General features: G+C 40.4%; 2 protein-coding genes across 14 annotated transcripts; one reads left to right on the forward strand and one right to left on the reverse strand.

The window, feature by feature from the left end:
- MRAP2 (melanocortin 2 receptor accessory protein 2) lies at positions 1–25090 on the reverse strand. Of its 12 annotated transcripts, XM_027710144.2 has the most exons (7): positions 24908–25090; positions 19532–19627; positions 19011–19096; positions 18709–18871; positions 14917–15066; positions 8873–8972; positions 1–3765 (listed from the first exon to the last, which is right to left on the reverse strand). In XM_027710144.2, the coding sequence occupies exons 5-7, from the start codon at positions 15041–15043 to the stop codon at positions 3372–3374; spliced, it is 621 nt and encodes a 206-aa protein (XP_027565945.1). In that variant the 5' UTR covers positions 15044–15066; positions 18709–18871; positions 19011–19096; positions 19532–19627; positions 24908–25090; the 3' UTR covers positions 1–3371. The 12 variants fall into 12 exon arrangements, with proteins under 12 accessions (XP_027565945.1, XP_039238162.1, XP_039238165.1 ...); XM_039382228.1 differs by having other exon boundaries at positions 14917–18871; XM_039382231.1 differs by having other exon boundaries at positions 14917–18871; positions 24871–25090.
- Positions 9930–21237, forward strand: LOC113982160. Of its 2 annotated transcripts, none has more exons than XR_003538668.2 (3): positions 9930–13738; positions 13996–14170; positions 21064–21237. XR_003538668.2 is itself a non-coding variant. In XM_039382234.1 (3 exons), exons 1-2 carry the CDS (start codon positions 10108–10110, stop codon positions 13999–14001), a joined length of 720 nt encoding a protein of 239 aa, XP_039238168.1. In that variant the 5' UTR covers positions 9930–10107; the 3' UTR covers positions 14002–14170; positions 21064–21237. The 2 variants fall into 2 exon arrangements, 1 of the variants encoding a protein (XP_039238168.1); XM_039382234.1 differs by having other exon boundaries at positions 9930–10821.
- Positions 25091–25184: the final 94 nt, after the last annotated feature.

Below are 25184 nucleotides of genomic sequence, written 5' to 3' on the forward strand. Positions count from 1 at the left end.
AAAAAAGGTACACAGCTAAAACTTGTTTACATAGAAGAACATTTTGCAAGTATTCACCTTTGAAAACTGGAATAAATAACCTAGTAAGTTCTTACAGAATACAAGACATGTTTATGCATGTAGTTATCTTAGAGGAGCTGTCTATCTCTGCAGTTAAATCTACTCACTCATTTATAGTGAGTTTTGAGAAGAGGCTTGAGGCCAAACAATACAAAAACTCACAAAAATTCCACTTTCAAATACCATTAAATTCCAACTATTCATTTTGAAGGATTACTCTGGTCAGAACACTTTCTATTCACTTTATAATGAATGCACTTATTGGTTTTCTGGATAACGATGAATTTTTTTAAACATGTTATATATTGCCCTTTCCCCTGAGGCAAAATATCTCTGTTAGTTCCTAAAAAGGAAAAAGAAAGGAAAGAAACCTTTAAAATAACTGTTTTTGAAGACTGCAGAACGTTTCTGCATTTGCCTTTGACTCTAATGCAGAGGCAGAACGAAAAACTGAATCAGACTGTGTTGCTGCCACTGTGTCTCTGAAGTGGTGTGAGAGCTTTGCAGTGGGGACTGCCAGGTTATTTTTCTGTAAAAAGTAGCATGAAGGACTTTAAAAATAGAAGGGAAATAAGGTGAAAAAAGTATAATCATCATCAGGGAATAACAGAGGCAGGAACCAAACACTTAAATAGCTTTACAGGATTAATACATGCTTCAGAAGGACACTTAGAATACAATTCAAATGTAGTGTTAGTTAAGTTGACATTATCTCTTTGTCATTTTATTAAATACCTTTCATCTAGGCATTGTCACCAGCATCCATACACAAAATGCTTCCCCCTTTTCTCCCCAAAGTAGCACTTATACACCCAAAGAAAAGCCACAAAGGTTTAAGGTAGCAGAAGAAAAACTTAGGCTAGCCTATTGGGAATGGCAGCATTTTCTTTTTCTAAAATCAGACCTGCATTTTTTGAAACATCTGAAACTTTTGAGATTTCTTCCCCAAAAGGCTTGTCAAGCACTGGAACAGGCTTGCCTGGGGAAGTGGTGGAGTCACCATCCCTGGAGGATTTAAAAAGACACATAGATGTGGCACCTGGGGACATGGTTTAGTTGTGGCAGTGCTGAGATAATGGCTGGACTCAGAAAGATCTTTTTCCAACCTAAATGGTTCAAGGAAACAGTTTTAAATGCTTTTAAAAACCTGTTCATTTCTTGATTGCAGAAGAGAGGGATTCTACACAGATTTTTCTCTCCTTTAAGCAGCATTTCTGTTTTGAAGCATGGCAAAGGAAGAAAAAAAATTAAGAAGAATGGCTCAATCATTACTGAAGGCAGCTCACTAATTCAGAAATAGGCTATAAAAGCCACGCTTAGTAAAAGTCCCAGAACTTGTTAGCAAGAACAATGTTGAGCTTCAGTTCAGATAGCTAGCAGTTATTTGAAATGCCTCAGCAGGAAGTAGTTGCCACATTCGGAGGCAGATTTCCCAAACTTCTTAATTTGGGAAGAGAACAGTCCACAGTTACAGCCTTCAAACTTGTAGTTAACTACTTCCTGTGAAAGAAGGCCTTTTCTGCACTTGAAATGTTTTACTGGAGATCTGCAGCCCATGGAGCCGTGCTCATTTAGAACAGGGTTCACTTCACTCTTCTCCTGGAATATTTTCAACAAAAATCTGCTAGTTTAAAACAGTCTCTGCTTTGTTTTAACTATAATCCCATTACTTTAAACAACCAGCAAGTAGGGTAAGAATTACATTTGAGAACAGGAAATTTAGCAATAACTGGTTTATAACAAGGGCACAGAAGATAAAAACCAAATATGTTTCCTGCACGTTTTTAATTCTTTAAATATTCAACCCATTCACTACTTTTTCCTATCTGTAAGGTGAAGGAAGAATTAATTAATCAGCACTTAAGTGTCTGGAGAATGTATCAGCAGGCCACTACTACATTTTCCCTCCGACACAGACATGTTGTGTACAAAGTAGGTCAGTTTCAGAAAAAAAAAATAAAAAACAGGCACAGTATATGGCATCCACTTATTTTCATTTCAGTTAAGAATTTCCTGCAGAGCATACTCCAAATCAAGCAAAAGATTTGAACCTGGTGCCTCTGTATCTTCTGTGCTTGCTCTAAAACCATTTGGTCATTAATTACCATCTTTTGAGGAAAGTTGAAATATAATTAAGTACTCTCTAAGGTTCAGAACCTTATTCTGTCTCTAAAAAATAAAGGTTGAAACTACACTTATTCAATTCCTTGACAAACCTTTAATTGGGAAGAGTAGCTGAGTTTGCAACACCATCCCAATTGAGTACAAAAAGAAGATGGAGCAAGCAGAGCTTAGCTTCACATTTGGAGCTGGTGCTCTCAACAATTCAAAGCCTGCTAGCCCTTCCATGGCCCATGAATAAAGAAAGGGCTGTTTATAAAGCCAAAAAGTGTAGGAAGGTTCAGCCTATAAGCAACATATAACACCAGCTTAATGTTACATTTGCATGTAGTAACTGCACTGGCAAAAGAAAAATAGTTTTTTTCTTATTTCCTGTGATTTAGCTATTGAATCCTACACTTACTGAACTGGAAGTTCACATCAGCAATTAAAACAACCAAAAAAAAAAAAGAGTCAAATCACGGTCTGTGTTTGTGTGCAGAATACTAATTCCTCATCATCACTGGGCAGCTGTTGGAATGTCACTCTGAAGTACTGTAAGTACAGGCACCAATTTGCTTTTAGTCAGCAGCATGTGGTGATGGCATTTTGTAAACACTGTAGCCAAACAATTTAATTTGCAAGGTATTCCCTCTGGAAGCTTTGTAAGTTGGCTTTAACCTACACCAAAAACAGTTAGGAATCAGAAACTGAAGCTAATCCCAAGCAGATATTTATTGTGCTGCTTAGTTTCAGGCATCGTTACTGGAAGTAGCAGAAGCTACAGAACCTCCCCAGAGGCTGCCTGTTTATTCCTTACTTCAGTCTCACTTTGAGATTTACACTTTTCTTGGCCAAGGAATTTTCATACACTTCCCAGTACCAGGCTCCAGCCTTCACAGTCCTCATAAATTGTTACGGGATCCTTCAGAAGCTGGTCATAAGCAGTCCTTTAAAATCAAAAAACAAAACAAGAAACAAAAAAAATCACGAAGCAAAAATAAAGCTGGCTGGGCAAAAAGTTTAGACCACAGAAAATATCATAATAAAGCATTTAGTGTTTTACTTCTTGTCTAAACTGAGTTCTAGTAGCACAGCCAGTCTTACGTACAATAAAAAGCACAGGTCTGAAATACCTTCTGTCAAAATAGCAGAAGGCCAAGAAAGGGTCCAAACTGGACAAATCTTTTACCTTAACATAAAAGATTTTTTCAGTCAAGGATCCGATGGGAAGATTGCATGACCAATTTGCTTTCTAAAATGATTGGTGGCTCTGAGATGAGGAGATCATCCTCACCTAATGAAGAGTTCTGCTCAGTGTTCACAAAGTTAGGAATGTTAAATTTTGGAAGACAATGTAGGTCTTCCTCGAACACTCCACTGCTTCTGGGAACCTCCTGGAAGTGGATATTACTCTCCAGACCTGGACCTTTCTGACTCTCTTTTGCTTTGTTCATATGTTCCACTTCATTAATACAGAAATGGAAAAGTGACTGGGATTCTTCAGCCATTTGACGAGAAAAGACCCTCTCAGACTCCAGAGGTCTTCCAAAATCTGCCACAAAGCTATTCATGCGAAATCTTTTTTCAGAAGGCTCTGCATTGCTAGGGAGGAAAAAGAAAAATACAGTAAACATGAAAGTAGAACTATCTGAGTCCTTATCAGCAAATTTGGTGGTTTCAACAACCACTATGATCAGGAAGAAAGGAAACCCTATGGTTTATCTACCACAAACTTTTAAAGCCAGCAATATTGATTATTTTCTGCTGAAGCTATTTTAAGTCTTGATTTGTCATGATAATTTTCCATGGGAATAAGTTAATGCCAGCACTCTTAAATGGCACTTCCAGTAAATATACTGTAATAATCACCTCACTGAATGAGCTTAGAAATACTCTTCAGGATTTCCTCTTGATATCAAGTAGTATCAAGTAATAACATTTTTTTAAATGGCTTATAAGAACACTTGGAGAAAAAAATCCTTGATAGATAAAATCTTTCTGAGGCACAGGCAGCACTGCTCTCACTAAGGCATAGCTTGAGTACTTGGTTGTCCAGACATCAAACCATCTTTTCTCCCGACTTCAATTGATGACATTCAGATTTACAAATTAGAAGGGCTGGAACTAAAGACTGCTTCAAAGACAATTCAGGCACACAGCCCAGGAAGGACAGTGAAACATATTTCTTTGGAGCTTTCTATATAAATCTTAGCTCAAATCAGCACCAATCTGCATGGACTTTACAGGAGCCATAAACACGTGGGAGTGAGAAAAACTCAAGCTAGATGGAAGTCATACAGATAGTAATACATTCTTTTTCAGGCTGATTTTATATGCTATCATCACAAAATGCAAGTTATTTGCATCTGAAATGCAGTAGAGGTATTCAGACGATGAGCAATGAAAATCTAAACCTATTCTCAGAATATAGAATTTGTTAAAAAATCATACTGTTTACATCTGAACATGTAGCAAATGACACTGGAGTCAGATTTGGACACCTAAAGGTGCACCCAGCACTTAGAGTTTTTCAGAAAAATGCTGTAATTTAATTCTCTCAAGCCTGCAGTGAGAGATAAGTGCCTACATGTTTTTGAAAGCCTCAGATGACACCTTCAGAAATCTACCCTTAAAACCTTCGAGTTCACAGAATGCCTACCATTAGTCTTTCAGGCATAGTTAACCTTAAAGATCTCTGCTTCTTAAATGCTAATTTACTTCCATTAGATGATAGAATCCTGTCCTAACAAAATCACTTCCACTAGCCTTCAAATCAAAGCAGTTCTCTAGTTTGTCAAAACTGTATTGGCTCATTCTGCATGTCAAAGTGAAGCATGTGGAAGAATAACATTTAAACTGATGCAATTCAGACCAGTAACTAATAATCTACTGTATACACACCAGGATGCAAACAGACTGGAATAATTTTGCAGTAGCCTTCAGAACTGACAACTGACATTTATATCTTTGTAATGCAATAAAAAGCACCACTATATAAGTCTCCTACATAGTTTTGCAAATCTGTCCCACGAGTTTCTATGCAGTACTGTGGCACAAACAGGGAAGGTGGTAAATAAGCACAGAAAGAAGAACAAGCACTGTAAGCCTAGGAAGAAGTGACTGCAGAAGAAAGCTTAAAATGCATCCACTAGAGAAGTAAAATTTCTTCATAGGTGCAGAAAGTGCTTTACAATCCAGTGAGCTATGAAGGAGCAAAGGCTGACAGTGCAGAGGGGCACACAAGACTGGCAACAGCAACCTAATCTAAATGGAAGAATAGAAGATGTCAATAAATTTTACAATGACCCAGAATGCTGAGGACATACTATAAGGAATAATCCTGTATTCATGAGCAGGGAACATGTGGTCTAATATACAGTGATATTTTTGGATTCTGAAATTCAAAAACACCATCTCGGTATTTTGGAGAGGAATTTTTTTTAACTAGACTAGAAACTTGCATAGTCTTGCTCATTACAATATGCAAGAACACTTCAGCAGATACCTTTTCAGAACACTTAAAATAAGAAAAGCAGCCTCAGAAATCCTAATTTTACTGTGTAAGGGAGCACATCCACCTGGACAATCAAATTCCTTTTGCAATATTTGAGCCAACACAACCCTCTGAGTTCCAAAAGTTGCCAACAAGAAAGCAGAAAGGTGAATGACTTATTCAGGGAGACACCTTGAGCAACATACATACTGAAAACCACTCAAAACAAGCAGCTGCCACTGAACTTACCCAACCTCCCTTTTATGGGAATCTTCCAGCCTATGGGTTCTGGTCTGCTGGACTCAGCATTAAGCTCTCGACTGCCCACTGGACTTGAGTGCACTGTCAGGGTACAGACCATTTTGCCCAGTATATCATTCTAACAGAAGCATACTAGATTGGGACTGACATTTGAGATTCTTCTATAGCTTAAATATCCCTTCTCTCAACAGTCTCTGAAGTGAGGTACTTGGGGTACAAGGGGTACTTGGCAAACGATGGAAAGGAATAAGGAGCCAATCCTCCAAAACAGCAGGGTTTGGTATCCTAAGGGGAACTTGGGCATCTGAACATATCCTTAGTAGCAATCCTGAAGTGCTACCCTGAACCTGAGAAATCTCCCTGAATAAGTATTCAGCAAAAACATACATATATCTGTAGAAGTTTTTGTTTCAATGAGTCTGCATTTCTCTGACTGGGTTTCACCTTAGAATCCTTAACCAAAACCAACTGATTTCTTGGGAAAAAAAAAATTCTCTGTCATTTTTTTACTGCAAGTAGTGGTACAACTTGCCTAAATTGCTGCACGAAGCTTTGACACTACACCAGCCAATATTTTTTACAGACAGGTTACACAAACTCTTGCATTTATTGCACAAATGTATTTTTAAGGACATTTTCACATCCAGAAACAAAGAAAGCATACTAGCTACTCCTGAGTGATGAATGAGAGCATTTCTCAGATAGAAATCCAGTAAGATTTTCAACAAATTTTTTTTGTCGCACAAGCAAATCTTCTACACATCCTAATATGCAGGCAAACAAAAGAGAAATGCAACAGACAAAATTTCCATAACTGATTAAATTTCTGCCTCTCCCCATCAAAATCCTGACCCTTCTGGTCTGAGAATGTATCCAATTCTGAACATCTTTTATAATTCTGGAAAATACACCCTATCATGCCCCTTTATATTAAGCCAAGAAAAGCATATTACTAGAAAAATCAGAGTATTCTACCTCGGATCCATCCATCTGAGCCCAGTTACACTTATCTCTCACATTAATGGTACTTTAAAGAACAGCCAAATAGCCTTGCTGAAGTCAGAGACACATCCATCAATCAAGCTGGCTTTCTCCCAAGACCTAGGAATCCCATTAACATCTATCTAAAGGAGGGCTGCAAGACAGCCCGCTAATGAAACGCCAGGTCATGAAGAATCCAGTCAGGTGTAAAAACAGAAGATGCAGGCAAACTAAAATCACACTCTGCACTGGTTTTACAGGTAGGTGTTCTCCAGTTTTTATATACATGTATCAGAAATAAGAGGACACAGGATTCCCTGCACTTAGTGTATTCCTGGATGATCCATGTTCAATACCACACACATTTGATTATCAAACGTCAAAAAAATAGTGCTCAGATTTGTTGAGTGCCACCTCAGCGTACCTAGTAAGTGGGTGAGCACTCAAGCACACAGATCCCAAAGCTGCAAAGAGGTTTAAAGTAAATACAGAAAGGAATAATTGGGCTCGCTTCAGAAACTGAAGAAAAATTATATTAAGGTTTAGAAAGGAAGGGACTTCTGGAGGTCTCTAGCCTGATGATAAAGGCAAGGCCTGAATTCAGATCAGTTTATCTGGATGAAGAAGCTGACCAGAGATGGAGGTTTCACAAACTCTCTAGACAACCTGTTCAAGAAAATTGATGAAAAACATAGAAAAACAGTGGGAGACACTAAGCAGGCCTCCGCTACCTAGAAGTACATTTTTACAAGTGTAAAAACTTTTGACAAATATTCATATTAAATTCTCTGTGTTGTATATTTGACTTAATTACTTCTTCCCCTCTCAAATTATACGTGGGATACAGATTCAGATGCTCAGCTAATTAACAAGGTCTTTAGGGGAAAGGGGCAGCACACAAACACAAGGACTTTGAATTTGTTTGGGAGCAATGTTTGTTTGCTTTATAACAGTCTGTAAGGGAAACAAAAATACCAACAAGTCGGATCTGGAAAGCTCAATTCTTCTGCCTCTATTTTCTTCTCACAGAAACAAAACTTCAGGAGCACAGAAGAAGCTCACAATATACATATGCCCTCTCTAATGTGTCCCTGTCTTTAGAGATGTGCTATTATGTGAAGTTTCAGAGCCAGTCTACATATGATTAAATAGCAAAGGGCCTCCAGTAGGCAGAGACAGGCTGCTTTAGGAAGCAATAAGCACTAACAATTGCCTTTCACAATCAGCTTCTCATCACTGCTATCTGTCTGCAAGTGTTCTCACCTCCAGAGAGGCTTTTTATTTCTACTTTATGGCACACAAGTCTGAGAGGAGATGTGGCTTCAAACTTTCTCATACGAAGGAACAATGGCAGCCTGGGTGCTGTGCAAATGCAGATAAATCATTGAGGCAAGGTACAGTCTACACATAATTATCAGCCAAAAAGAATAAGAAATAAAGGACTTTCAAGGCACCCTGGCTTTAAACAAACATGGAGCTGATCTGTACTTCAGCATCTACTGGAATTTCTCAGCAGAAACTAAGACACTCTGAGACCTCGGGGGTTAAGGGAAGATTTTGTACAGACTACTGATATCTACCTTTTGGATTTGAACACACAAATGTGGAAACCTCCAGATTTCAGCTTCCTTCCTTTAGCATCCGCACTATCTTTTATTTGCATATACTCCATCAATATTCACACTTCCACTCCAAGATAAATTGAGCTCACCTAGAGCTTGCCATTTATGTGCAGAACAGTAATCTAAAAGCACCTGTACCTGTCTGGCAGCCTACCCACAAACTTCCTTTTAGCATGAGTATGCTCAGATTGTTTGAAATGAAGACAGACTGCACTGATTCGTAAGAACAGACTAGAACAAGACCGTGCTGAGCCAGTACAATGTCAGCATTGTCACTGCTTGTTTGGGGGCTGCAAGAGACCAGATGTGCCACTTAGTAGGCTGGATTTCTTATTCCCATTTTCAAACTCACTCTTGATGAGGTGCTCCTGTCTTCGTCAGCAGGGTCAGGACAAAAAACATGAAGATGACAAAAACTGCAAGACCAACCCAAAATCCAATCACAATGGAATCTGGTGAAAAAAGAGAAAACAAGATGATCAGTATTTTACCTGCACTTGCAGAAAGCTGCCTTCTACATACACCATGACTGCAAATCTAAAATAATTTGTAGCTTATTCCTGGGCAGCAAAGAGGAAGAATGATAAAATTTATCATTATCTATGTTTAAACAGAAAGCTGCCATTGAAATTCTCATTTCTAGCCTGAATTTTACTGATATCTAGACCAACTAGAAAGAAAATTAAAGAGGGAAGACGCTTATTTCCCTTGGTTAGTAAAATAAGAGCAGCTACCTTTGTGATGCCTGGCCCATTTCCAAGCATTGTGCTTTGGAAACAACTTCAGTGCTAGAACTCAGAAGAGAGATTTATCTGATTTGCAGGAAAATCCTTTGTCCTTGTAGAACTGAACTCCTGCTATTTTAAATTATTTCTGCCCCAGACCATTAGGTTTCTGACCTTTAATGGATTTCTTTGACACAGTATGTTTAGGAAGACCTAGCTTTCTTTTAGTGGCAAGACAGAGGGTTTTGAAATAAACAGAACCACAGATAAAACTATTTGCTACTTCAACAAATATGAATAATCAACATATAAACGATAATTTTGGATAATTTTTGAGTTTCCAACTTGAGTAAAGAAAACTGCAATACAACGTCAGAGGAGCCAAGCGGATTTGGACAAAAAAGTCAAGCCACCAGTTAATCAAAAGGAAAACACCAATGCAATAGCCAAATACAGAAGTCATTGCGAAGAGCATGGCTTTTTACCCGTGTGCATAAAATGTACCTACTGTTCTCATTTGTACCAAATGGACCATAGATAAATTTGCCAGTCCTACTTAAAACAAATCTATGCCCACTTATGACTTCAAAGTTGTGTCAGTTTAACGACACGAAAGTGTTTGCTAAGGAGGGGGGACAGGCGAAGGGGGGGACAGGCGAAGGGAGGGCCAGGGGAGCGGGGCCGACCTCCAGACGAACCCCGCCTGGCAAATGGCGGATCTCAGCGGCGGCAGCTGCTCTGAGAATCCAAAACGAGCCCCCCTACCCGCCCTCCACGGACTATCTTGCCGTATCCCAGAGGGGGGGTGGTCGGAAGCTCCTCCGCGGATGGTGCCGGCTACAGGCCAGCCGTCTCCGAAAAAATGCTCGCTCCAGGCACTCCACGCCGGGCCCGGCCCCCACCCCTCCGCCAAGGACGCGGCGGCTGGCGAGAGACGGAGCTGCTGCTCCGTCCAACGAAGAGCAGGGAGACCCTAAAAAAAAAACCGCACAAGGGAGTGGCAGCCCCTGTGACAACAGAGTGGTGTGCGACCACCCTCTACAGCAAGCACAGCAAGGACTCTCTCACCGGGGGACGAACAGGAGCTCCTCTGGGCCTCGGCAGCTCCCAAGGGCGCCCAGGCAGTGCTGGCCGTCCGCAGAGGAAAAAAAAAAACCAAACAAAAACTCCGGTCTCCCCCTCCCCCATAAAAGCCTCACTGCCTAATGTTCCCCTCCGCCCCCACCCCCCAAATGTGACTGCAGAGGGGATGGAGTTTCCCTTACGCAATTTATGTGGTGTGGCGAGGTTATTTAGCATTAAGGCCCGAGCTAGACAAACAATGAAGTCTAAGCCTACTAGCAAGAGACTGTTGGTATGGGAAATTTCACTAGGAAAAATAAAAAAGTATAAAACTACAACAAAAGCTGATCCACAATTGCTCCTGAGGGAAGTTCAAAGTTTCCAGAAGCTTGATTTAGAGAGGTCCAAGTGGGACAAACATATCTCCAGACAACAATTAACTGATAATCAAGGTCCAAAGATGCAGAACACCAACACAAAATATGACCTGGTCCAGCTACTTTTTCAACTATCAGTTAGTTATTTTTTGTTTATGCAAGTTTTCAAAACTTCCACCGTAGAAGTTCAAAACAATTAACACACAAACATGCAAGAAGGAAGTCTTGGTCAGGACTGGAATCCTTTCTACCCTTAACCCCTCATTACACAGCCACTACCAAACCTCAGAGATCCTCACTGGCTTTAAAGCTGCACGATGATCTGTCTGACCCAGTGCAGCAGGCACAGCACAGAACTGTTGAATTTCCTACAGCACTAACTAAAGAGAACAAAAACGCAAGGAATCAGCTATCCTGCCTGGTACTTGACCCCAGCTGTTAATCACACTCCCACTGTGAAATATCTTCCATGCTAAAAGGCATATGTGAAAATTGGAAATCAACTCAAATCATTTGTTCTTTCCCTGCAAAGTCAAAATGCCTGCTGCAACCTGAGATTTTCTCCCTTTGAAAATCAAGTCGCTCCTTAATTCCTTTCTCTAGTAAAGTAAGGAGGTTAAGTTTCAAGTCTCCCACTGCAATATTTATTCCATCTCTCCTATGCCACATCTTCCCCTCTCAACACCCTGTGTAAAATAACTAGAGGGCGGTGCAAGTATAGGTCTCCGTGATGGGGGAGTTGAGTTTGTAATACCCCTTTTTACTTAAAGTATACTGGAATAAGTTTATTTCTGTTAATTGTGGGCCCTACTTTCCTTTCAGAACCATTCTGTAAGTATAGCCTGTATGCAGTGGTTCAAGATGCACCTGGTGTTGGACCTTACTAATAGAAAATAATTCATGATTATCTACCATCCTGCTGGACTTTGTAATACCCGAAAATTTCATCTAAAAAGAAATACTCCCATTAAAAAATTTACCACTTAACCAGCTACTAGTAATGGCCAGTTAGTCAGACATGCTTGAATTATATGCAACTGCATTGATAACCAGAATGTAAAGTGTGACCAAGATGACTAAAAAATATGCACACAGATTATATTGATCGAGCTGCAAAACTTAAGCCATTAACTAAGGTGGCAGGGGGAATTTAAAAAAAAATAATTCTGATAAACTACTACTCCCCACAAAACTCACACCCACCAGCATTATGTGATGAATAACAAGCCTGTCTTGTGGTTTGTTTGTTGTTCCTCCCCCACAAAGGAATTCCTAAATTTACTGAGCATAAAGCTACATCTGCCTTGCTTAATTGTGCCTCCTGCCACACTTCGAACCCTCTGCTGTATCAGTTACATTATTTGGATTTGTTTAAAATACAAGATGACGACCTGAGTTCTCTTCAGTATTTCATGTAGGTCTCACTCAAGTGCAAATTATCCAAATCTACTAACTTCTGAACACTTACTCAAAATAAACAGTACATAACACAACTTCTGTTCAAAAAATATGGCATGAAGCACTTACGTTTATAATACTGCCCTAAGTTATGAATAGATTGTAAAAGTATACCATGACTTTCTCAAGTTGCAGTTTCAACCATCCTTTTCTTTATAATAGACTCATAACATCCTGACAGCAGATCTGACTGCCCTGATCATTCCTACCTATCTTACCTCTCCAATGTTTCTGAGGTTGTCTTTGTTTCAAAGGCACAAAAAAGGATTTTGTTCTTTTCTCTGCCAGTCACAAGTATCTTTTAATATATTTGTCTATTTACTTTCTAAAGCTTTAATTTACAAAACATCTGGTCTCTACTCTTGTAGATTTTCTGATTTCTAGTTCCTGCTTTCAATCCTCCTCAGACAGAACATCCTTTTTGGTTTGTTTTTTTTTTTTCCAGTCATATATTTGAAAAGTCACTGTGGCATTTGAATACCTCATCTTCTCCCCACCTCCACTTTTTTAAAGAAATGTATTTTTGTGTACTAGATTATTTTGTCAATCCTTTTCTTCACAGGTCACTTTGAATAATTTTTCTCTGCTTTCAGAAACAGTCTTCTGAGTTCCTTTATATATACATCAAATATTAGCAATCTCCCCTTGCTTACAGTTAATTAAATCAACGTTAATCCAAAAGTGTCCTCCAGCTCTCTCTTGTAGAATTCCTCCTATGTTATGGTTGAAAACAGTGCCCTCTCATTTTGGGTTGAATACAGTGTATATCAAATAAATAAGTAATAATAAGAAAAAATCATACACCTCTATCTTTAAGAAGAGCCAATGATGTTTTACAGCTGGTCAAGTGTTACTGCCAGCCTGCCTCACCTAGACTGGAGTCCATTCCCCATTGAGATCTCCGACATAAAAGTTACAGGCGTTCATTAACATCATTAACATAAATATCCAAGGTGTCCCTCCTAATACAACCCCGTGTAATCTCCTCCCCTCCTTCCTCCTCGTCTTAGGATTTCAGTGAACTTCATGTCTGATCATATCACCTCCATATTTCACAACAGTCTCAACCCAGCTGCTAATAGCCAGAACAAGACACATTCCAAGAACACACCGTGTCAAGAAATATCATCACATACACAACACAGGCATAGACTGTTCCTTTACTAGATTACTCTGCCCTCAGAGGAATGCATGCAGTAACACTGAAGGTAACAGAGCCAACTCCATTCTATCAGTTAAAACAAACACACAAACAAAACTAAAAAACAGAAACAAAAGAAAACCACCAAAAAAAAAACAACCAGAAGGGATTTCCTAGGCCACTGATTCAGTACTACTAACGACATCTTTCATCAAGTTCCACCTGAAAAGCAGTTTTTACTTCTGTCCTGTTCTCTAGTAAGAGCTGTCCAGAATGTTCCTGCTCTGTGAACGACACAGCCGGACAGGGAAGCTCAGCTGCCACACTTAGCACGGCAATCACTTCAATGGCAATCCAAGATCTGATTTGCAGCTATGCCTTCCACAATCCAGAGACAACTATCATTTATATTTTTTCTCCCATCATGCTGGTTGACACACCGAGCTAAAAAGAAGGTATGTACATAACACTGCAGCTAATCTTTGCAATTGGTAATATTTGCAATCAGGTTTGGCCTCTGATTAAGTGGAAGTATGGAAGATAATTTAGAAACATGACAAAAGCTAACCTAAGTTTTTCAGGTACCGCTCATTTGTAAAAATACAGACACTAACCAGCAGACTTTTTTTCAGAAAGAAAAAATAAGGTTAAGTACAATTCAGACTAAAAACCAAATTCTACTTTTTTTCTTTTTTTTTTCCTTTTTTTTTAGCATTAATAACTTTAGCAAGTATGTATCCCACCCTGGACCAGTGCTCCAGCGCTGAAGAGACCCTTTCCCAGTACTTTGACGACTGATGCTCAAACCCTCTCACAGTGTATCCAGATCAGAAACAAAGAAACAAGATTGTTTGTTTGTCTTTGACAAAGTGCTTGCAAACCATCAGGTAAATCTGAGTTGGTCTCTGTTACTTTTTTCCCCTTCTTTATTTGTTTTTCCCCCCCACAACCATCTCCTTTAAAAAAATAAATCATAAAATCCAAAGCCATTGTCTAGATTTTAGATAAATGTTGGTCTAGCTCTACTAGCTTGTCCTAGCTAAATTTTCTCCCAATTCCAACCCATATTTTTCATCTCTCTGGTCCCTATTGTCCACTTATTACTTCTACTGTAAAACAGTATTATTAGAACACTGAATTTAGCACACTCCTCCCATGAGGAAAGTCCCAATGATAAAAGTTTGCTCAGAAGGAGAAAATTCTTCTTTTATTTTAGATCTTATAAAAGCCTTACATTTATTTTCCATGAAGAAAAACAAAAGCAGTAAGGCTGTCCACCACTGCCTTTTTACCATTAAAAAAGGAGCAAGAGCAAAGCAACACAGATCATACCAAGTAGTCACCAGAAGCAGCAGTGGCTGTGTCTGCTGTTGTAAACTTTTCTGGCAGTATTAGTATTGACAAATTTCTACCACAGCCTTGGTTCTTTCATGCACAAGAAAAACAGTCAACAAAAGGACACAGAATAATAGACAATTATAATAATCTAATAAATAGAATAATACCTCTCATTGCAGAAAATCTTAAGAATTAGGAGAGAGATATTTTTGTGCAATAATCAGCCACAAATGAAGAGTAGGAACATTAAGACAGGAAGCTCAGCTGCAATAAAATATGTCTCTACTGAACTTACATTTATGAGCCTTCAGGCCTTCAAATGACACTGGTCCGTACTCATAGTACTCGTAGTCCCAGGTGTAATCAGAGTTAGATGAGGCCTGCTGGGAAGTTCTATTAGAAGTCAGCCTCAGGGCAGACATCTTGCATCTCAATAAATATGTATCTGTGGATATGAACTGTGTTAATAGAGACTACATACTTCTAGCACATCTTTTGGTTTTATAAAGAATGTTTTCTTATCTATTGGAGCAGCCACTGCCTCATCCAGACAAGGCTATCACATCCCCTCCCATTCCTTCACCCGTCTTGGCTGGCTAACCAACAGTTAACACAGATCTTCTCTTCAGTGGAAAGAAGAAAACTTATTTTCACCTCCACAGAGATGTGTGTAAGTGTACAGAATATCAAAACCAGGTTCCTCTGATTGAATATAGATTTCATAGCTTGAAAATAATACATAATGAACACCACCAACCTCTGCATCTTAGGATGAATGCTGAGTGGAGAATTAGCCAGACTACTACTATGTTATCCATACAAAGCCCAGCTGGCCGCTGGTTGTCAGTGGTACCCCTCAGGGACTGATACTGTGCTGAAATGGAGCGGACATGTACCAAGTTCACAAATTATGTGGGGGACAGTCAAGAGGCTGGAGGGCAGACTGCTGCTTAGAGAGACCAGGACAAGCTGGAGAAAGGGAGCAACAGGAACCTCATGAGGATCATCACTGCAAATGCAAAGTCCTGCATCCAGGAGGGAATAACCCCACACAGCAGTGCAGGCTGGAGGTTGACTGATGGGGAGTAGCTGTGCAGAGAAGGACCTGCAATGAACAACTAGCTGAACACGAGTCAGCCGTGTGCCTTGCAGCGAAGACCACCAAGTGTGTACTGTGCTGAATTAACAGGAGTGTACCAGCAGGTCAGGAGAAGTGTTTACTCTTCTCTACTCACCACTGGGAAGACCATATACCAGTTGGTATCCTAATTATAGAAAGACATAGGTACACTGGGGCAAGTCCAGTGAAAGGCCACAAGGATGGTTAGGGAGCTGAAGCACAGGATGCATGAAAGCTTAAGGATTTGTTCAACCTGGAGAAGAGATGGCTCCAGGGAGACTTTAGTGCTGTCTACAGTTAGAGTTGGAGGGTGCAGATATGATGGTGCCAGGCTCTTCTCAGAAGTGCAGAGTAAGAGGACAAGAGGCAATGGACAAAAAATTGGGAAACAGGAAATTCAAATTAGATACAAATTAAAATTTACCTATCTAGTCAAACATGCTTTGTGTAGGAGGTTGGACCAAATGACACCAAAGGTCCCTTCCAACCTAAATTTCTCTACGCTGATAAATGGGCTCAATATGTCACTAAAGAAGGAAAATAAAATGAGTGATTTCCCCCATGGATTAACAAAAACCGCAATACAACCCTAAGCATCATTAAATTATCTGGATAGATATTTCTGTCATTACCACCACTCTGTATTAGGGACTTGCATTTTGCAGAGTAATTTTTTCAGAATATGAGACTGTTTTATGCACACCAAAAAAGAGCACATCTCTGCACAAAACATCTGCTGCTGCAGCAGCTGGAGTCAGGACATCCAACTTAAAACATATTACAAAATACTATATGTAAAAGCGAGTTGAGCTTTGGGTAATTTTGACCAAGGCTTCAAGTGCTAGGAGAACCATACATAAAGAACAAAAATGAGGCACAAAATGAGAAACGCATTCACCCAGGGAATATGAACAGCATTTCAAATTTAAAAAAATTGTTCTTTCTGCAACTATTTTACCATGAGCAAATGCTGGCAGTAATGCCTCAAAACAATTTTAAATAAATATTATACCCGAAAAAGTAAAACTTCATACCTAGTTACAATGTTCATAACCTTAAACACGTATCAAAACTTGACTTGTGATAAATCCTTTAAAACAATAAATGGACCTATTTTTCAACCCAAACCAGTTTAGTTTTCACAATAAGCAACCTGACAGCAGGAAAGGTCAGGGGGACAGGGAGAGAAGTGACCAACCCTGTTCTTGGGTCAGGACAAGAAGATTCTCCACTTTATGCTCACCCCCCTACTAGCCACCCAGAAAGCCTCCAGCAAAAATAAGTAGCCCAAAGCACAGAGGAGAAAGAAAGATGGCAATAATGGACAACCCAGTTCATGGGATTCCTGTCCTAGTTTGTTCCCATCTCAGCTCTGTCAGTTGTATTTCATTTTGTGACAAGAGTTTGTATTTCATTTTGTGACTGCACTCCAAGAGACTACATGGTGCTACACAAGGTTCCCACCATTTTTCTTCCCCTTCTCTTTGTTTTGTTGATGACGTCTTGACAAATTTTATTAGCCCAGTCTTGTTTAAGGGCTGCTTTTCTCTTTTAGAGCCTTCCAGACAAGTCTGTCATTTATATATTCCTCATAGGGCATCACTAATATTCAGTCACCTCCCTCCTTTTAGTATCATAAAAAGAGCTGAAATCTACAGGCAGTAAATTTCAGAGTAGGATACATGAACAGTCTTAAAAATTTTGTTTCTTCCATCTCAGGTGCAGGCAGATGGGATTAATTGGGCTACATGCAAATCTCTCTCCCAGTCTAGTCTCTAGTGCCCAGTTACGGTTTATGGTGAGTATAGCCACCTCCAGAACACAAAGTATGCAGTTTGGACTGGGTGCTCCAGAGTTTCACCACTGACTGCCAACGTTTCAAGATTTACTTTCACTGTAGACAAGCCACTATCAGAGGGAGAGCTGCTAACTGAAACCTGGGTCATCAGCTCCCAGGCTAATCTGTGCTTTGAGGGACATACAAAATATCCCTCTAAATCATCCAGTACAGCTAAGCATTAGCATTGTCCCAAACCAGTTTACAGCTCACTTGTAAGCTCTGTCTGTCCAAATACCTCCAAAACCTCAGCCTGAAGCATGTGAATACCAACCTTTCATTCTACTTAAAAAGCCAGTCTAGCATGGTGGTACAAGGAGCACCACAGTGAAAGACCTTGCATCTCCTGAGGAGGAGCAAAGCAGGGTGACCTGGCATGCTAGCCACTTGTCAGGTGCATTTGCCAGGCTGCAGCAGGTCACAGAGGGACTTCGGGCAAGGGTTTCAAGGAATTCATTCCTCCAGGAGATGCACTAAAACACACTTTCTGCCAGGCATGGAAAGCAGTGATTCATCCCACAGTCTGAAGCGTGACAGAGGGCTTCTCCAAATGACTTTGCTGAGGGTTTTTCTGGGGGGCACAGGAATTGTTTAAGGTAAACATGAAAGCCCCTCTGTTGACTTTGATGTGTATGGAGGCAGACAGTCTTTCCTCAGTCCAGCTCACTTCTTTCAGGAGCAAGTAAGTAAGCAACACAAAGCTTCACTTTGACTACTCAAGAAACCCCAAAGCAGGGCTGTGTTCAGTGCTGCAAACCAGGAGATTCAGGCAGATCAGTTTCCTGGAAACTAAAAAGGGCAAATGCTCATGGCCTTTTCCTGGAGCATTGGATTGCTCTCTGCAGATGTCAACAGATACCCAGACACTCCCCATGGAGACCCAACTGCAACTCCTGGAGTTAAATTATACCTTCATGAAAACTTGTTTGTAACCTGTGGGAAAGTTTGTAAGGCTACAAGCTTGCCTGAGAGCTGCCAGTGGTCCTGAGCTAGTTTGACTGTTGGGCTATATTTGCACCACATCCACAACTTTGAACTGCAGCAGCAGGGCATCAAATGCTGTGCAGTTTGACTATTTGCTTCAATCTGGACATCATCCATGCAATTGCATGAGGGTCTCAGCCACTTACCTTTCAAAATGAGTTACTGTAAAAGCAAAACTGAACACACATCACATCTGCAACACAACTTCATGGCTTGCACCATCACTGGGGCCACAAAGGCATATCTGTTTTTGCGTATATCTGAAATTGGCCTTGTATGTAACCAGCAACAACTACCTCCGAAGCTGACCTGCATGCACAAAATAAAATCATGTGGACTGATCATGTGCTGTTCATTTTTGGAGCAAGAGAAATTACCAGTATGGTAGACACGAACAACTTTTCAATCAAAAAATTTCAATGAAAAACTACATTTATTTTCTACATACTTCTATTCTGCTTACTGCCATGGAATCTAAGCACTTCATAGTCTTCATAGAAGTTTCCCCCTTGCAAATTCTGAAGATCCCAAGAGCTAGACATGGGAAAAAAAGTAGCAACATTTCAAACTGTGAGAAGCCCCAGCCTGAGAAAGCTTAGCACTACACCCTGATGCATCAGCTCCATCATCTGGGCAGTACAATTAAACCAGAAGTTATTTGCTATGAGAAGTTAACAACACAGGCTGTTCCCATATCCCCTAAGTCCCCAGACCAACAACAATATTCTGCAGGGAGGAATATTGCAGCCACCCCCACATTCCTTTTTACTCCATCCCAAAGACTAAGAGGTGAAGTCAGAGAAAAAGCAAATAAAAAAACCCCACAAACTTATTTACTCTGCTGCATTGCATCAGCTGAAAAGTAATACAGACCCCATCTTTCTACAATTCTACCACACAGCTATCGCTTTGAACAAGCTGTGCCACTCCCAGCCACAGACAAGGAGGTAGTCTGTAGCAAATTCTTACCCTAATGGTCCTTGCTTCTTTCTAATTCTCAAGATCCAAGATGGGCATGATTTGAGATCAAACTTGTGGTCTTTTCAGGGGAATACCCAATCCTACCTGCAATAAAAGAGAGAAAAGCAAGCTATAAAAAAGAAGTGAAATTTAGCAAAAAAAAAAGATATCTGGAAACTGATAGTACAATTTAAAATCAATCATGCATGCCAACTCTGAGTGCATGACACCTAGGTCTTTTCTTGGAGAGAAAAGGAAGTACAATGGTGACAGTGGTTATGTTTATGACCATTGTTCACAAACAGCATTATCTGCATGGGCTATTGCACTAAAATAACAAGAATAATGTTGGATTCATCACAAAAGGACTTTATAACAATGGAAAAAAGCTGGTTTAGTCACTGTTTAACCTGGGAACTAAGGATGAGAAAGGTAACAGAGTTACAGACATCTGCGCTTCATACTACTATATTATACATCATATAACATACGTTTTATTATCCTTATAACTGTGCAATGTAAACTAGACTCCAACAGTTAACTATTTATGCATCACACACAAATTCTTATTAAAATATCTTACTTTCCATGTACTAATGCTTAATATCTTGGTACTAACACTTAATATCCTGCATTATGTGCGCTGTAAAAAGTTTCCACACCATTATACACAATTTGCATGCTAATTGTATAGATACTGTTTGCACTTAGTTTAAAAGTGATAACATTATGACTTTAAAGTAAAATTTAACAAAGATCAAAACAGTTTGCCAACTATTTTCCTAAAGTCAATAACAATATATGCAAACATTAATGCCCACTTAGCAGCTCAATTCGGTAGGGGCCACATGGAAATTAGGGCAGAAACTAATATGAAATAATATCACAGTATGAGTTCACAGGCAACTGTATGGATCTAAAAACAAATAAAGCAAATACTGTGTAAGATCACTCATAAGCCTTTCTGAGAAGACAAGGAATTCTATACCTAACATAGCATCACAGAAGCTCTGTATTCCTTTTGCTCTTAAAAAGTTTCAGTCCTGCACTAACAGTAAAGGGACATGGAACAGTTAGTATAGAGCTAGTGGGACTTGCTCCCAAAACACACTGAAGCTTAGCTTAACTCCAGCACCAAAAGCTTTAAAAATTACAGCTGGCATGCACAGTCTTAAGAGACAGTATTATCTAAAAGTAAAAAGGATTAGCCATAATTCCATTTATTTCCTGCATCTAGGGCAGGATTACACAATCAGTACTGAGCCCATTTTCCTTTCCTCACTAAAAGTCAACCTTCTCATAGATGTGCAGGTATGGCAGCTGCTAACCCAAGTTCCCTCAAGATCAACCTGACTGGAAGAAGCCCTATTAGTGAGCACTAAAATACTGAGGCTTTTTCAGTCCTATATTGTTACAAATGCTGACATCAATGTTATATATAAGTATATTCAACACTTTCCAAGAGAAAGGCTGCCTTTCCCTCAGCTGTTTATAATATTGCCCATTTTAACCTTTCTCACTACAAATTTTTCACCTTTCAGTAATATCACAGAGATCCCAGGCTGATTTGTTATAGAAAACCCTGAAGTGAAAGAGCCCTGGCATATCCACTGATGAGGTAAGAGTGAACTGTAATGCAAGTTTGCAACTGGCCTGCCCCAAAAGTTTCTGCTTTTGGGCTGTATTATTTTTCTTCATTTTCCTGGCTTAGCAAAGTAGTCTTTTTTTTTTTTAATTTTTTAAATTTTTTTAAAATGTCTTTTTCTGTTAGCTTTATTCTCACAGAAAGCTCAGTGCTTAGATGGTGAGCTTTATTCTGAGCAGAGAGAAAGGAAAGCATCTCCCCGCCACACTCTTACTGAACAGCACACTGCAGGTCAACTGGAATGGCTCCATCAGAATACGAGTACCTATAAATTGCTTTTAAAATAACTTCTACTTGTTTTATCATGTAAGAACCTATAAAAAATAGCAGCCTCCACAGTAGAGACAGAACAAGTACTATCATACTTTTAATAACTAAAAGATGAAATTAACTTCTAAAGTAAAAAAATCTTAATGAGAATTTATCTCAATGCATAAGGTTACTAGACTAGATTTACCCAAACTGACTAGACTACAAGTCATGAAGAAACACTGGAAGCATAGTCTTGCATGTAGCCAGGAAAACGACTGAATCCAAGAACAGGAGACACTCAGGAATATTTCAAATAGCCATAACTAAACTGACTATTTTTAATAGGGGCAAGGCTGAAAGAAGGAACTACTCTTGTGTGATTGTTCCTGGGAAACTCAGCATTGATAAACAGCTAGAATTCCCTGGGCTCCCTTCCTGCCAATGACCTGGGCCTGCAGATGTCCCGTGCCCTGCAGCAGCTGCTGCTGCACAGGCCTCTCTTACCAACCCCACAGGGAGCCCCACCACAATGTGCAAGGCCCAGGTTTAAATGCAGAGCAGATGTTCATAGGGTTGCACAGCCCAGAAAATGGAAGCGTGTGTTCAGGCACCATTTAAGAGCTCTGGTTTAGCTTTGCATCAGTGAAAAAGCCACCGCAGCGCTGAGGCTGACAAGCAGAGTGGAAGCAGAGTACAATTTCCTCTCTCTCATTGCAAAATTAAACCCTAATCTTCACGTAACGTTCATCTGGTCTGAAGTACAGGCCACAGCACACCTCCCATAGCACCTATTTACTTCTTGGTGGTTCTCCCTGCAGAAATAGTTCTGTTCCCAGGTACAAAAGACCATTTGTCAGAGCTACGCCCACACTTGGGTATCTCACAGCTGGGGTCTGACAGTGCTGTGGTGGAAAAATCTTCAGCTGATGCTCTCACCCACACAGGGTCTGTAAAGCGTAATCTCTCTGATGCAGAATAACGCTTAAGCTTTTAAATTTGAAAATACGTAATTCAATTTGAATTATGTATTACATTTCCTCAAGAACTAATAAAATAAAATTATGCAGCTTTTCTTGAAAACTTCCACACCTGTATGACAAGTACTTTTTGAACTTTTGTAGTTAGCCTACGACACGATGCAGAAATTTTGCCTTAATTGATTCAGTGACAATTTCAAGCACTCACTGAAATAGAGCTGTTCATTAAAAGTCAAATTGCCTTGGGATTTTTCTGAACAAGAACTGGGTTTTTTCCCTGTCTTTAATCTAATTCTTCCCTCCAGTGCTGCTTAAGAAGACGACAATTTATTGTGGTGCCTCAAATGCAGATTTCCTCCCAGGTAAATCAGACAGCAGTACACAACTCACAGGCACACACCTGAATGTTCCCATTCTTAATCCCTGCCACGTTTCTGTGTTACACTAGGCTATAAAAAAGTAACTAGATGCCAGGGAAACATCACTAAAACAGTACAACCATGGCCCATTGCAGTAAGTATGCAGAATAAAGCCTTCAGCTATTTGTAATAAGATTTGTAATAAAATTTTACCAGCAATAGCTGCTATTACAGGTTCAAAGACTGGAAATTTGATTTAAACTATTGAAAAGGTGCAGGAGTATCATCTGTGCTTGACTCAAAACCTCTTCCACCATAATGTGTACATGGATGATCAGCAAAAGAATATGCAGTAAATTACTTTGTCCAGATCTTCATATTCTGGATTTTGTTTTCTTAAAAAAAAATTATTTTCTTGCAATAGCTTGATTTATTTTATACATATTTGGTTGTGATTCATACACAGAATATCTCCTTATTTTTGTGAAGAATGGAGCGGCACTGTCCTCAGCCAATGGAGATCTGCAGTTCCCTTGGCATCTTTCCAGGTATTTACTCCTGTTGTCAAAATTATCTTGACTCTCTGATTAGGAGCCTGAATAGAAAACCACAAATGGACAAGAAAAACAAGCTGAGTGTGAGACCATTGCCTGATTATCTCCAAGCAGAAACCAAAACATCTATTTATTTCCACAGCACTTACGTAAATCTGCATCCCTGTGAATACAGCCTCTGGAAAGCTCAAATGAGAGGAATGGAGCAAAACAGGAGCAGCTCCAAGACAGAGCAGTGGGCTGGGAAACACACCTGGGAACAGAACCTGCTCTCTTCAGTGAAGCCCGACCAGCCTTGCCGAGGCGGTTTTAGACAGCACTGCCACTGCTGCCCCGTCCCTCTACCAGCTATGCCTGTCGCAGCAAAAGTGCCAAACCAGCTTTCAGTTACCGTCCAGTTTTAAGTGCCAAACAAGGCTGGTAGGATAGGATGAACAAGGCAAATGTCAGAGAACAGAGGCTGCTCAGAGAGTTTTGCCAGCTCATCACTGAGGTCATCCTCTCCAGCAAAAAGAATGGCAGACAGTTCAGGAGAGGGACCTGAACTGCCGTGAACAGTCACTGTCAACAGAGAGGGCTCACCAGAGTAGGAGACCACTGAGATGACAACTATTAAAAAAAGAGGCAGTTAAGGGAGAAGGAAGGAAAGGGGGGGGGAGGGGGGGAAGGAGTATGAGAATCGACAGAAGACTAGGGAAGAGCAGACAGGGAAAGGGAAGAAGGCAAGACAGAACAGAAGTAATCAAAGGCTGTATGGTATGGAGAAGAGGTGTCATCCCTTCAGCCTAAAAGTACAATGGGAAGGAGATGCCATCTGGAACAAAAAAAAAAAAAAAAAAAAAAAAAAAAAAAAAAAAAAAAAAAAAAAAAACAAAAAAAAAAACAAACAAAAACAAACAAACAACCAAAACAACCAAAAACAAAAAAAAAAAAAAAAAAAAAAAAAAAAAAAAAAAAAACAAAAACAAAAAAAAACAAAAAAACCCAAAAAAACACAAACAAAAAAAACCCAAGAAACATACAATAAACTTATCTTGCTTTTTTTTTCTTCCCCCCCTAAACGTTTTATGTTCAATTTTTAAGTTCATTCAAATGCTCAGCAGTCAGAGCAAAACACAACATACAATTTGAGAACACTGAAAAAAATCTCTATGTATTTCAAGCAAGCTCGTGCTTTGTAGCTGTTTTGCTTTTGAATACAGAAGAAATCTCTCCGTTGCAAATTCAGAAAGGAAACACAAGCGTTTCTACAGCCGGCATTTTCCATGTCACCCAAACGAACAGTACCACCTCATCCTTTTTTTAATTATTATTGTTATTTAACATAAAAGCGCAGCACTCCAGACCTTAAGGCTTGCGGGAGCCGACTGGTCTCTGTTCCAAAACGCTTCAGACACCTGTTAACCGCAGGCTGAACTACGGGCGCTCGGAGCTTCCCAAGCGCCCAGGCTGGAGCAGGCACCGACGTGAGCCTTACTGCGGGGCGGGAAGGGGCGGAAAGGGACAGGAAAGGACAGGGCAGGGAAGGCGGGGCCGTCCCCTCCCAGCTCCGCTCCCTCACCCCCTGCCCCGCAGCGGCGTCCCCTCTCCGCGCTTACCGCACCGGGCACGGCCGCGCTGCCGGCTGGCTCCCGAAACGCCGCTTCGTCCCGAGAGCAAGGCGCAGCCTCCCAGGAGCTCCCTGGCCCCGCCAGCCCGAGACAAGCCGGCGCTGCGGGGGAGCCGGGCGGGATGCGGCGGGCGGGATGCTGCCGGCGGGCGGGATGCTGCGGGCGGGATGCTGCGGGCGGGATGCTGCCGGCGGGCGGGATGCTGCAGACTCGCGCCCCGCCACAGCCAGTGAATCATCAGCAGCCGCGGCTTCCCGGCCCGGGC

Source organism: Pipra filicauda, unplaced genomic scaffold, assembly GCF_003945595.2.
Source record: "Pipra filicauda isolate LSUMZ 115617 unplaced genomic scaffold, ASM394559v2 scaffold261_size1826302_pilon, whole genome shotgun sequence".
Classification (NCBI taxonomy): domain Eukaryota; kingdom Metazoa; phylum Chordata; class Aves; order Passeriformes; family Pipridae; genus Pipra; species Pipra filicauda.